At 44.5% G+C, this 13,490-nt stretch overlaps 5 protein-coding genes across 5 annotated transcripts; 3 read left to right on the top strand and 2 right to left on the bottom strand.

The window, feature by feature from the left end:
* Window positions 1–365: 365 nt before the first annotated feature.
* M431DRAFT_531493 (hypothetical protein) lies at window positions 366–3,888 on the top strand. Its single transcript, XM_024920831.1, has 7 exons — window positions 366–796; window positions 861–1,059; window positions 1,114–1,590; window positions 1,642–2,274; window positions 2,343–2,454; window positions 2,517–2,795; window positions 2,853–3,888. Exons 1-7 carry the CDS (start codon window positions 506–508, stop codon window positions 3,829–3,831), a joined length of 2,970 nt encoding a protein of 989 aa, XP_024773526.1. The 5' UTR covers window positions 366–505; the 3' UTR covers window positions 3,832–3,888.
* Window positions 3,889–3,894: 6 nt separating this feature from the next.
* M431DRAFT_6128 (hypothetical protein) lies at window positions 3,895–5,612 on the bottom strand (the record flags this gene model as incomplete). Its single annotated transcript, XM_024921581.1, has 2 exons — window positions 3,895–5,390; window positions 5,444–5,612. The coding sequence occupies 2 exons, from the start codon at window positions 5,610–5,612 to the stop codon at window positions 3,895–3,897; spliced, it is 1,665 nt and encodes a 554-aa protein (XP_024773525.1).
* Window positions 5,613–6,459: 847 nt separating this feature from the next.
* M431DRAFT_144633 (hypothetical protein) lies at window positions 6,460–10,412 on the top strand. The gene is made up of 11 exons (XM_024912681.1): window positions 6,460–6,701; window positions 6,749–7,109; window positions 7,182–7,795; window positions 7,852–7,956; window positions 8,010–8,242; window positions 8,313–8,346; window positions 8,401–8,585; window positions 8,641–9,547; window positions 9,595–9,780; window positions 9,838–9,988; window positions 10,040–10,412. The coding sequence occupies exons 1-11, from the start codon at window positions 6,520–6,522 to the stop codon at window positions 10,118–10,120; spliced, it is 3,039 nt and encodes a 1,012-aa protein (XP_024773524.1). The 5' UTR covers window positions 6,460–6,519; the 3' UTR covers window positions 10,121–10,412.
* Window positions 10,413–10,513: 101 nt separating this feature from the next.
* On the bottom strand, window positions 10,514–11,652 carry M431DRAFT_495799 (hypothetical protein; the record flags this gene model as incomplete). Its single annotated transcript, XM_024917418.1, has 5 exons — window positions 10,514–10,651; window positions 10,716–11,117; window positions 11,174–11,262; window positions 11,314–11,573; window positions 11,624–11,652. 5 exons carry the CDS (start codon window positions 11,650–11,652, stop codon window positions 10,514–10,516), a joined length of 918 nt encoding a protein of 305 aa, XP_024773523.1.
* Window positions 11,653–12,512: 860 nt separating this feature from the next.
* Window positions 12,513–13,427, top strand: M431DRAFT_6125 (hypothetical protein; the record flags this gene model as incomplete). The annotated part of the gene is made up of 1 exon (XM_024921580.1): window positions 12,513–13,427. The coding sequence occupies one exon, from the start codon at window positions 12,513–12,515 to the stop codon at window positions 13,425–13,427; it is 915 nt and encodes a 304-aa protein (XP_024773522.1).
* Between the last annotated feature and the right edge of the window lie 63 nt (window positions 13,428–13,490).

Here is a 13,490-nt window from a genome sequence, read left to right as displayed (position 1 = left end):
TTTAATCTCGGCAACGGTAGTGAGAACTGTATGTTCTGCGCGAACATACGGAGACATAAAAGTCTGATATTTGCCACCACTTAAACTTGGACAAGTCATGAAATTAAGGGATAAATAGGCGAATTCTCAATGGCTGGGTGTAACTGCATACGCTTTTCCGTATATAGAATTCACCGCGCTTTCTCAATTTCTCGTTTACTATAAGGATAGTGTGGAGGCTGAGTACAATGATAACAGAAGCGGGAGCCTATAGTTTTTATCCAATGAAAAGAGAAACAGGCGAGGCGCAGGCAGTATTTGTAAACACTCATGCAGTGCGCGTCCATCTATTGTCGCTGCCTAGTTGCTGCCTCATTCGGCCTGACCGAGATTTGCAGCCCAACCCCAACAATTCAGAAATTTCCAAATTGTAACATCCCAAAGCCAAGAGTTCTTTGTTTAATGTATTCTTGATAACCCTAAACCGGATCAATCAGCACTTTTACCAGTGTGGCAAGACCAAACAATGGACCCGAATGAGATGCTCATCATTGTAGACAAATTCATCGCGGAAGTCACAGATATTGAACAAAAAGAACTATTCCAATCAAGCAGTTATGATAAAGTACTACAAGACATCAACGATATCCAATCAGTGCGAGAAACGAGGAAAAAAATGATGAACATGACACGAATACATTTATTTCTTACCGGTATGGAGCATTTTGAGAAAGTGATAATTAAACTTAAGCTCGATCCGCAACATGTCGTGAAATTGATGGCATGCGTCTGGGGACCGACTCGATTTCTTTTACAGGTATATATGAATCAAGCAATTTTGGAGTCATACAAACGCACCAGGCTAACACCATTCAATGTAGTTCACAAATTCCACCGATCGAGAATTGGACAACTTACTAGACGTATACGAGAAGATAGGAGAGAAACTGCCATTGCTGTACGAGTATGTACAGCTATTCATCTCAATACCCGATTGCACAACATTTTTAATGCACATATATCAAGATGTTCTTACTTTCCATCAGCATGTTTATAAGCTTTTCTCCCTCCGCTCTACCTGTAAGATTAACTCCCGTCTGGTGATATCATTATCAAGGCTAACATATTCTTCAGTATTTCAGAAAATATACAAATCCACGTGGAAATCTCTCACCAATACTTTCGATCATATAGCAGTTTCTTTGGAAAGCCATGGGAAATTTATTAAGGAGAAGGGCTCATCTTTTTTGAACCCTCGAGCGACCTTAGATGTGAATGCCGAATTACCGCCAGTGGAGTCCTGGCAGAGCGGCAGTCAAAACTGGCAAAATATTAGGAGGATGTTTTTAGAATATCCCCAGAATGTAAGGAAGTCATGGGAAAATTTCGAAGAAAAACAAAAAGACGAGGAAACCAAAACAAAAAAGAAAGTTTTGGCTTGGATATCGGCCTCCAAGAAGATGCCGCTACTTCACAAGAAATTCCAGGATGCGAGAATATGTCCTGATACTGGCCGTTGGCTATTCAAGAAATACAGCGAAGTCACTGATTGGATAACTGAGGATCCGCCACCCAATTCCGCCATCTGGCTCCAAGGGAGTAGAGGATTTGGTAATAGTCTTGTTTCATAAAGTTGGGATACTGTGAGCTAATGATGTCCAGGTAAAACTATCCTCTCGTCATTGTTAATAGACGAGTTAGGGGACTATCGTGCCGGAAAGAGGAGAAAAGCAATTTCGCAAGAGAGCAAGATATGCTATTTCTATTGCGAAGAAGAAGACACTGATCATCGCACTTACCTTGACATTCTCAAAGGAGTTTTGCATCAAATGGTTGAAGTCACTGAGTATCTTTTGCCTCTGTGCAAAGAAAATATCGATTCAAGTGGACTTCTAACGGACGTCGCAACGGCAGAATTTCTCATCAAGGCTTTCTTTGAGTATAATACGCGGCAGTATATCGTCATTGATGGAATAGACGAGTGCGAAATTATAGAAGCGCGTAGAGCTGCAAGCTTCTTCAAGGATCAGGTTACAAACTGTGATAACATCAAGCAGGGGCGATTGAGGGTGCTATTTATGAGTCAAAAAATCCCGGAACTATCCAAAGCCGACATCATGCCAGAGAGTGATGCATGTGTCGAACTCAAGGCGACGGACAATGCAGAAGACATCAGAAACTATGTGAAAATGAGGATACCGGATTTTTCTAAGGCGAGCGCGACAAGCAGCGGCTTCAATCTTTCTGAAAGCGACAAACAACAGATTGAAAGTATTGTCTGCCGAAGAAGTGAAGGTTCGTTTTCGAAGTATACCCCTACGGTTGGCATCCATTAGCGCAGCGCATGCTGATAACAAATTTAGATATGTTTCTCTATGCCCATTTGGCCATCGAGTATCTTCGGCATCAGATGACAAAAGAGAACCTTTTAGAGAAATTGACAGAAGAAATGGCACCCAAGAAGCTCTCCCAGATGTAAGTTTGCAACTGCACAAATTTCGCCACGGACAACGTGAGTAGACTAATATCTTTTATAGATATGAGAAGCTTTTAGGTATATTGAGGACTGAGCTATTGAAACCGCCAGAGGGAGAAGCTCACTGGGATATGGCAACGCAACTTCTCGGTTGGTTGGTCTGCGCAAAACGTCCCCTCAAATGGCACGAAATGCAATCGATTCTGTCATATGATCCTAAACAACAGAAAGTGGATTTTGATAACAAGATGCTGAGGCAGGATTCCCATAATTACCTTGGGTCTCTGGTGCATATTCTTGAAGGTGGTCACATCCGGATTGTTCATTCCACAGCGCGGCAGTAAGCAATGAGTTAATCTATCAGCTGGCTCTATGGTATTAAACTAATGATGGCTAGACATATCATTCAAAATAAGTACATTGCTGAACAGGCTGTCCAGTGTGGACTCACAATTCGCTGCTTGCGATACCTAAGCATAATTAGCGCTTCTAAAGATTACGACGACAATCAACGGCAAGAAAAAGTAAAGCTTGGCTGGTTTTCCTTTCAAGATTACGCTTGTTCTCAATGGCACAGCCACATCAGTACAGCAATTTCGAAGTGCAGCGACTTCCTTAATAAACAAAGCAGTGACTGTGAGGAATTTGGTTCCGCATTGCAAGACTTCGTGGACCAAAATCGAGCGGATCTCACACAAGAATTTCACCGAGATTTTCGAGGCCGAATGCCAGCGGATCTCGACAACTTCTCTGCTCTTCCGTTCTATCAAAACCTTTGCATCCTGTGGAATCATATCTATACTCATCAGAAAAATGATTTCGACGTCCGGAACACTATGGGTATTGAGAGGATTGAGAAGGCTATGCTCGAGAATAGAGCCTCATTGGAGACCAACTTCAACCCTGGTGATATCGCTTACCTCAATGATAAGATATCGGATTACTATGGTCCGAATCTCTTTAAGTGCAAACGCCTCCTATGCGCTTACTTTCATGTGGGCTACGATAAGAAAGAAGATCTTGAAGTCCACAACAACCGGCACGATAGGCCATATCAGTGTTCCATCCGATGCAATGCTGCCCCGATCGGGTTCACCTCCAAGAAGGACTTGGAGAGACACGTGCGGATTTACCATCCTGAACAGAGCAGTGAACAAGGTACATTTGAGCCGATTCGTCCCAGAACTGGGGCAAAAGAGTTTCCTTGCAGTCTATGTGGTAAGAAATTCACAAGGAAGATCAACCAGGTCAGCCACGAGAGAAGCCATTTTGGAGAGCGGCCTTTTAAGTGTACGCACATGGGCTGTGATAAGGCCTTTACAAGAATAAGCGACTGCCAAAGGCACCAAAAGATTCATACAAGGATATCACATTAAGTGCTTAAGCCCTTGTAGCTATAGAAGTTACTGCAATCAATATTTATTTGTAAGCTCTCTGTCCTAATCATTGATCCTCGCCTCAAATGTAATATCTCGCCGATTGACGCCTTCCCATATGTCCATATCCTCGAAGTTAGCCAGTCCAATCCGCCGATAAAATCCTCCGCCAACATCAATCACAAGCAACCCTTTGCCTTTCTCAGTATCAGCGCCGATCTGTACTGTCCCCAACAACAAATATTCCACATCGTCAAAACTCAACCCCATCTCTTGGACTTCTGTCTCAGGAACCTCGAGATCCGTGCCCTCTACTATCGTGTTGACCTTGTCCTTTTTTACTTCATTTACTTTCAGCATACGGCATGCCAATACCACTGTCTGTATAGTCAATACCTTGACTATGGCATCAGCGGTGATGGACCCTTCATAAGCGATCATACCATCGAGAGATGCCCATGACCAACTTGGTGCTCGTTTGAGATTTCGTCCCTTTTCTCTTTTAAGATCCGGTTTATGCCAAGCTAGAAGGTCTATAAACCATTTCTTCCACAGCCCATAGATATTTATATCACGCCATAACGTTTCAAGCTCAGAGGTTATGCCCATGACTGCGTTCAGCTTATCATCAGCATTTGTTAGCTCACGATCTGTGTACTGCCAAACAATGGTCTTCCAGAGATAAAGTTTATCATCTTCAAGGCTTCCATAGAAGGGTTCTGTGTCATTGTCAAAAACTGTCCATGGGAGACTCTCCAATAGTTGAAGATACTCGAGCCCTCTTGCAGAAACACTCCGAAGATCTACTTCTTTGCATTGCCATAAAAGTTCATAGTCGGAGAATATCAACATTCTTGATGATAACATGAACTCTTGTAATGTCCATCCTCTCTTGTCTAAAGGATGATCAGGCTCATATGGACCTGTTGAAAGATACACCGTACCTGTCACATTATTTGCCATTGGAACACGGACATCATAGTCTGGACAATAAGGTTGTTTCTTCTGGGTTAGGAATCCATGTGCTGCATTTTCTGAGGAGGATGCCGCAATAGTCACGGAAGCGTTCTTGTAGATGGACGCCATGCGTGAAATCTCCGTTGATTTATCTTTAGCGCAGTCTTGGATGATACAAAGGGCATCAACCCAAAGATACTGAAAGCCCAGTTGGCGAGTGGCAAAAATGGCATCTTGTATGGATTGTTGAAGATTCTCCAATTCGATACCGGCAACCAGTTGATTGAGATTATCTCTCTGTAACTGAAGTGGTCTTGCTGTAGGGCCGAGTTGCTTTCCCCAACAATAGCTTAAAGCCAGATATTTGGCACGGGTGTCCATATCATTAATCTTCAATTTGACTGTTGGGTGAGGGTCTCTCGGCTGGCCAACATCGAGAACTCGCAGCGGAAGGACGGTGTCTCGGGAATATTGACAATGTTTGTGGGGATTCTTGGGATTCATGCAATTTTTGATGAGAGCCCTTGCTGCGGCAAACGCATTGCTGCTTCCGACATTTCTGCGAAGAGGCCTCTGGCGCACAATTTCTGCGATGGGATCGTCTATATCTTGTCAGATTGTGGTTTCTCACTCTTTATGGAACGAATACTCACACTTTTTAGCAAATACTCGAATGGTAACAGTGGATTTTGTGGGCTCAGATTCGATACTGCATTGAAGCCCATATATTCCCATCTGTTGACTGTTCGGCAAAGTGGGCGAAGATCGCGGAACTCGAGAATTTCGAAAGATGAGACGTTGCTCACAAGCCCAATCTTCGTCATTTTCTCTGCAGACAGTGAATAAGATTAATTTACACAATCCACACCCTGCATCAGCAGAGGCTTTGCAGTCAGTCCGAGTCCGATGCCAGAATCCATCAGGTGAGTTGAGAGACTTCAGGCCTTCATGAGAGAGCATCAGTGCGCATATTCTACACGAAAGATTGTCTAAACGTTGCCGAGATCTTCTAGGTTGAGATTCGTTACCCTGGTCGGTGCTGCTGTCGGACTCAGAGCGCCGCCTCTTTTGTCTGACTGGCGCTGTTGTTGTCGACCTCAATGGAAGTATGGTTGACTCCATCACGTCTGTAGTAATGAAATATATAAAAACAGTTTCATTTTCTTGCCAAACTTTACGGAACTTGAGTGAGGAACCTGGCGATGATCGGCAGTACGCTTACTTTATTTATACACACATACATATTTCAGACGCATAGTCGATCCGTCTCTGTACTTCTGCTACTCTACTTTTGTAACAATTTAATTTGGTAAATTCGGCCTTGCCGCCCAAAACTTGCGGTTGCCTGCTCCAAGAAAGATGGTGTTGGGATTTACATGGATGGTTGAAGCTTACACCTATGCAGCATGCGTCTAAGCCACATTGGAGGGACGCGATTCGTGGACGGCAGCAAATAGGCAGCACGGAATAGGGATACATCAGATTGCCTTGCGAACGCGTTCCGCCAGTAGAAGTTGCGCGCACCAGCTTCAGCCTCATTTCGGTGATGAAACGCGTCCGCCTTGCCATTCTACTATCCGCCTCGTGATTGCCTTACAGGTGAAAAACAATGCTCATATTGGCCACGTCGACAACCATTCCTCTTATTAGAAGCAACTATGGAAGAAACAAACCTTTTGCAGATATTCCCAGATCCTCTACCACTTCTTCATAGACAATTGAGTAACCGCAATGTCCAATCCTTTGAAGCGACGGTTTGATCCAGTCAGAGAGTTAGATGATGAAACTTTTTTCACATCCAGTGTGGAGCCACAGCAACCGTATGCGCAAGAAATGATTCTTGAATATGACGGATTTCACGATTCAATGAGACAGAGTCAATACCATGGGCCAAGTTTCATGAATCCAATGAGGTACGTAACAAAGCAGTAATCCCTACAAGCACTACTAACTGTTTTAGTGATGTCCCGATTATCCAACAGGCGGAGTCTTCACCAGAAGTGTACCTTAGCAACATTATGGTCGATCCGAACCTCGTTACTTCTATGTCGTCAATGAATTTTGATGGCCTGGACTTTTTGAACGACCAGCTTACTGATTGGAGCAATGACGTGCTGTCATCAGGCTCAGATTTGTCTCCATTAGGGCCACTTTCGTCCCAAGAGGTTTCTCACTCGCCGTCTGTGGCATCCGACGCAGTCCAACCAGGAATTGAGGACGTTATTCCAACATTTAACACAGAAATAGCCAACAACGAAGTGGCCAACAACGAAGTGGCCAACAACGAAGTGGCCAACAACGAAATCATATGCTACGGAATGGTAAGTCTTCACAATTTTTGAAAGAAGAGTAACGTAGCCTCTAATGTGAGAGCCGCTGTCTACCTACATTAGCTACATGACGTCGATGTCAAACTACTTGGCGACATGCAAATTATCTACTCTAAACTAGACAAGAGTGACGCCGGACTTGAGCGATTCAAACTTGAAAAGCGCGAAAATCATGTTATTCTACGTTTCAGAGATACTGGCGAAGATTTTGGCCAAGTGCGCTCCGGCGTTGGCACGACGCTTTCGTCGCTGCTAGGCAATCAGTCATCTAATGTCGAGTTTGAGCCCGTCGCGTCTATATCCGGCTTAATGGATACCATTGGACGCGCTAACCGGCCGTCTGATGCTATTGTTAAAGTTAACATCAATGTTTACGGTCCACAATCGACTGCAATGAAAGTTGGTGATGATTTGTCATCCGGTAAGCTGTGGCTGCAGAAGCCTAATAACATGAGATGCGAGGCTATATACGATAATCCACACTTCTTGCGGCTCAAGATGAACGGTGTTCAACTTCAACCTAAGCAGCCTGTTTCACAAGCTATCAGAGAGAACTCTTCCAGCAGGAGAAGGGAAGCACGATTGCGAAACATGCTAGAAGAGGTCTATAAATCTATCAACACGAGAGAGATTGAAGCGGTAGACGGCGGAGACAGAGTGGTTCAAACGCTTAAACGGTAATCTCACAATACCTCTATCGTGAATTTTAGCTAATATTCGCTTGCCGCTATAGCCATCAAGAAGAAGCGCTAGGTTTCATGCTAGAGAGGGAGTCTGGTCATATCGACGACACGTATAGGCTCTGGGAGCCTATACCCGTGGAAGGTGGGAATACAGAGTAAGCTACCATCCGTGCAGATTTAAGGCAAGAGTTAACTTTGACAACACTAGATATCGTCACAAAATTACCAGAGCCAAGATCAGGACCGGCATACAACCAATCGAAAAAGGGGGTGGCATTCTGGCCGATGAGATGGGTATGGGCAAAACCTTGTCCATGTTAACGCTGATAATGAAGACTCTTGACTATGGAAGAGACTGGGCCGAGCAACAAGAAAACGGTGCCAAAGTCGACGAGACGATTAAGCGCTCGCGCTCAACACTTGTGATTGTCCCCTCCGCTCGTAAGTTGCTATAATATTAACACTCTCCCAAATCTTTCCAACAAGGTATGACAAAAGCTGACCTTTCTAGTTCTTATATACAATTGGATGAATGAGATAGTAGAGTAGGGCTCCTTTGATCCAATAATTATCCTCATGACTGTTAACCAGCTTCATAGCTATTTGGAGCAAGGTGTCAAAGTAATCAAGTACCACGGCTCTGATCGACCAAAAGATATTGAGAAGATTGCAGATTCAGACATCGTTATGACTACATACAGTACCCTTACTGCTGAATTCCAAATTAAATCGAAGCCATCTCTCCTTCATTGTGTCGACTGGTTTAGAGTCGTACTCGATGAAGGTAAGGCCTCATCCCACCCCTTTCTTGTTCCTTTAGCATTTCTAATAGTAGATAGCGCATATTATTCGGCGTCGTGCTACAGCATTCTACCACGCATGCGACGCAATACATGCCAATTCCAGGTGGTGTCTCACAGGAACACCTATTCAAAACAAACTCGCCGACATTGGTACTCTTTTCGCATTCATACGTGTCGAGCCTTTTAACAAGGCGGCTACCTTTCGGAAGTACATAGAGGTCCCTTTTGAGCAGATTCCCGACAACGAGTCGCCGACATTGGCCAAGGACCGCCTTGTTCTGCTCTTTCAGGCGTTCTGTTTGCGTCGCACAAAAGAGATAATTGACTTGCCTCAATTGCGTAAAACGGTGCGCAAACTGAGTTTCTCTGTGGAGGAACGCAAGCAATACGAGGATACGATGAAGATTCTGCGTCGCAAGATCCTTCATCGTGTTGGAGAGGCTGAGCAGAACTCCAAATTCGGAACCTTCCAGATCAACTTACAAATGCGTCTTTTGTGCAACCATGGAACTTGGCAGCAGCCTTTCTCTTGGGACCGACGCAGCTACCGAGATGCACGCGAGGCCCTCATCTCGGCCGTTGGTGAAAACAGCGAGATTACGTGTGCTGGTTGCGAAATGCCAATGCCAATCCTTGGGTCTAGTCAGTTAAACCATAACAGGTATGAGCAATGCGCTCATGTCCTATGCTCTGAGTGCATCGAACAGTCGAATACACTGAATGATAGAGGGCAAGCTCAACATTGCCCCGTGTGTATAAGCCGGCTGAGACATGCCATGGTTGAGAGCGGTGCAATGATAGACGATGACAGTGTTCATAATTGCCCCCCGAAAGATAAGGCTGAAGACGGTGATGATTACTTTGATTTCAGTAAAGAGGGCTATTCAACAAAGATGAACGCGTTGATCGAGGATGTCCAACACGGCCTGTGGGAGTCCAAAAGGTAATTTTATCCATTACTTACCAGAGGTTCAAGTCTAATTTGCATAGTCTTATATTTTCATGTTGGACTCGAACACTGCAGCTTCTTCGGAAATATCTTGACAGAGCTAATATCCAATATCTTGATATTGATGGTAACTGCTCGCTTAAGGAAAGAAAAGATAAGCTCGAGCAGTTCAAGACCGATAAAATGAAGCCAGTACTCATCATGACAACTGGAACTGGCGGTTTTGGGTACGTTAAAGGTTTCTTTCACTACTAGTGGTATATACAATGCTAACCAACTTCTAGGCTGAACATAACTTGTGCGAATCGCATCTTCATCGTCGAGTTGCAATGGAACCCTGCTGTGGAGAGTCAGGCCATCGCGCGCGCAATTCGACTTGGACAGGAGAAAAATGTACAGGTGACGCGCTACATGATCAAAGATACCGTTGAAGAGGTTGGTCACAATTGGTATTTGTTGTCTCAATTTTTATTAACTATAATCTAGGAAATGGGATCCCAGCAGAAGTCCAAGAATCAGCTTGCCAGCCTAGTAGATGCAGGAGATGACATGGATTGGCATGAATAAAGGAGCAGTCAGTAAAAGCTAAGAGTATAAGACAACAACGTTCTGAGCAGCTGTCATACAGATATCAATCGAGGTCAAATGCGATGGAACCGCAGTAGCGTCTTCTCTCGCTATATATGACCTGGGCATCTAATCTAGCTAGTGGCTAAAAACTAACGTCGTCTAAGATCCCAGCCTGCTTCAAGAATTATGATCATCAGCGTTGTAGGTACATTTCATGAAAGATTCACAATCAATGAGTTCAAGTATAGAACGGCGAGAAAGAAAAGGAAAATGAAAAAAGTTAGCAAATTACGATATCGTCCCTGCATGCCTTATCATTGACAACTAGTAGCCTCTATAATGTGACTAACACGCCCGGAAGATATCTTACTTGCGTTTTCATATTCCACACTACTCCCGTAATTTGGCCCATTCCATCACGCGGCTTGTATACTCTGATGGCGGGATGCCCATCAGACCTTCTTTGAGAAAGGCAATGTGACCAACATTTGGGTCTACGAGAATGTCGACTGGACATTGATGTTTATTCTGTCTTTCATTAATCCTGATGCTCGGTAACATAGAGTAGTTGAATGGGTATGTTGATTCTCACCTTGATTATTTGAGCAAGTTTGGCGATGTCCTCTTCGAATATCTCTAATCCGCCCGAAACAATAGTGATCGTCCCAGCCGGTAAAGTCTCAAACCAGTCCTCATTGAGCACTGACAATGGAGCGAACCATGGATTGACGAGCTCAAAATCAGGATCACAATTACCTTTGATGACGTTCCACATTTGAGCTACCTCATCCACGCCAACCAAATCGCGACCAATGTTTTTACTTGCTGTCATAGCTGGTGTAACCATTGGCGTGGTAGGAGATATCATCAAGATTCTCCCAAGGCGATGGTCTGCTGGGATGGAGAGTAGGGGGATTTTGGGGTGCGGATGCACGATGTGAAGGAGGAGAGAGAGGATCAGTAATCCACCAGCGCTGTCTCCGTACAAATCGATCTACAGATGTTGAACACGTTAGCGTAAAGTCGAGATTATGATGGGTAACGACCAACATCTTTCGAATCCCGACCATGCATAAGATGCGTAACGAATGCGGCCAGTTGGCGTAGCTGAGTTGGATAGGGAGCACTCGGGCATGTATCTGACACAGTTAGAAAGCTAAAGGAGATATGAAGATGTTATGAACACTCACCGTAAGCAAGCACAGCAAGCGCAACATCGTCGCCACTTGCAATTGCAGCTTTATACATTTCGTAGGCCAAGCCAAAATGGAAAGTGGACGCATACATGACCAATCCACCACCATGCATGTGTGCTATCACTCTCTTGGCTGAAGGCGAGCCAAACCATAACGCCGAGCCACCTCCTGGAACCTCTTCTCTTACGGAAGGGATGTCATTTTTTTGAACAAACATGTCGTACTGATCAGCGGTATGAACTGTAAAGCATTGCCTAGTAATCCAGTCAGATAAAGTAAAGGTTCATTTGTTGGGTGCACAAACTGCATCAAATCTTCCACTGTCATGGACATCTTCGCGTTGTTAAAAGTTATTCTTTAGAGAATGATATGAGTATCTATGTTGCTCATTTTACAACCTAGATCAGTCAAGAGTGCAAACTCGACAACTTATATATTTTGCTCGACCAACAGCTTATAAATGCAACACAGGCGTCATGACCTCTTAGGCAAGCCGCATCACTTCAATGTAACTCCTCATAATAGAATGCTCTCAAAATTCATCATAGTTGACTCATATCATTATGCAGTTTCCATTCGCTGCGACTTCCACTTTTGGATTGATTAGAATTATAGAAGACTACAATTGCTGAAGCAATATGTGGCGCTTCTTACGCCGGGCCATAATAGCGGCATTTGTAAACTGGACCACACGACAATACCTCGGCTTAAAGTCTAGAACGAGTTGTGTCCAATCTAGAACCAATACAAATCCAGAAATAGCAGCGAAGTTATGTAACGCTTCCTGATGGGAGTTAAAGCCAATGTCTCTTTGCCCCAATCCTACAGACACTTCTAAACCCGAGCCAACTCGCCACACGGGATAACTAGTCTCGAAGTAGAAGTAGCGACGATGTTTCAAAACTGCGGGGCCGCTCTTCCCACGAAGTACCACTTTGATGATCAAGTCTGAGAACTGTGTATTAAGTGATTGCGTGAACTTATGACTGCGAAATCAACATATATTTCACGAAACATAATGCACGCATGTTGATTTGTAAGATCCTATCTCAACTTGAAAGCTACGCCCTCCAAAATGTCTCCATTACTATATAAGTCGATCCCAAATCAGCCAAACGCCATATACTTCTTAGCAATTCCTCCTCTATTCAAGTACAACCGCAACTACGCAAGCATTTCTCTCCCTTTCCACAATGACCGAAGTCCCAACAGCCATTTCAGGGGAATTCCCCTTCGAGAAGAAGAAAGTACAGATTTTGGGCTCCCAAATGGCATATGTTGACGTGGGAGCCTCTGATCAAAAGTCAGCAGTCACCGTGTTCTTGCACGGTGTCCCTACGTCTTCCTATCTTTGGCGAAATATCATTCCTTATGCAGCTGAAAAGGGTCGTTGCATTGCCCCAGACTTGATTGGATTTGGGAACTCCGACAAGGTCCCTGGAGCGTATTTTTTCGAGGACCATCAGCGGTACATCGACGCCTTTTTAGACACAGTCTTACCAACCCAAGCAATAAATCTCGTCATTCACGACTGGGGATCAGCCCTCGGGTTCAATTGGGCCCGTAGAAATGAGCACCGCCTTGCCGGTATTGCCTTCATGGAATTTATCCACCCTATAGCGAATTGGAGCGACTTACCGCCTGTTATGGTGGAAAATTGGAAGAAGTTTCGAGATCCAGATACTCAAGTCGGTAGAAGCCTCTTAATCGATCAGAACGTCTTTATCGAGCATAATCTTCCCGGTGGCGTGGTGCGACCATTGACCGATGAGGAAATGAACGCATACCGCGAACCCTTTCTTCAGCCCGAATGGCGTGAGCCAATTTATCGACTTCCCAACGAGCTTCCTGTAGAGGGCCAACCTGAAAATACATGGTCCTATGCGAAGAAATACATGGAGTGGTTATTGGCCAGTGACAAGCCGAAACTACTCTTCTGGGCCAAACCCGGAGGACTTGTCTGGGAGGCAAAAGCGGAGGAGCTTGCGCAAAGATTGAAGAACACAAAGGTCGTGTATTTGGGAGAGGCGATACATTACGTACAAGAGGATGACCCGCATACGATTGGTCGTGAATTGGCTAACTGGCTACCTCTGTCTTCGGACTAGATGTGGAGCCAGATGTTGTGACAAGACACAGGTGCAGTTCTTTAAGTGTAGATAGCCCTAGCA

This window comes from Trichoderma harzianum (genome assembly GCF_003025095.1).
Source record: "Trichoderma harzianum CBS 226.95 unplaced genomic scaffold M431scaffold_7, whole genome shotgun sequence".
NCBI lineage: Eukaryota > Fungi > Ascomycota > Sordariomycetes > Hypocreales > Hypocreaceae > Trichoderma > Trichoderma harzianum.
This window is presented reverse-complemented; position numbering and strand designations above follow the sequence as displayed.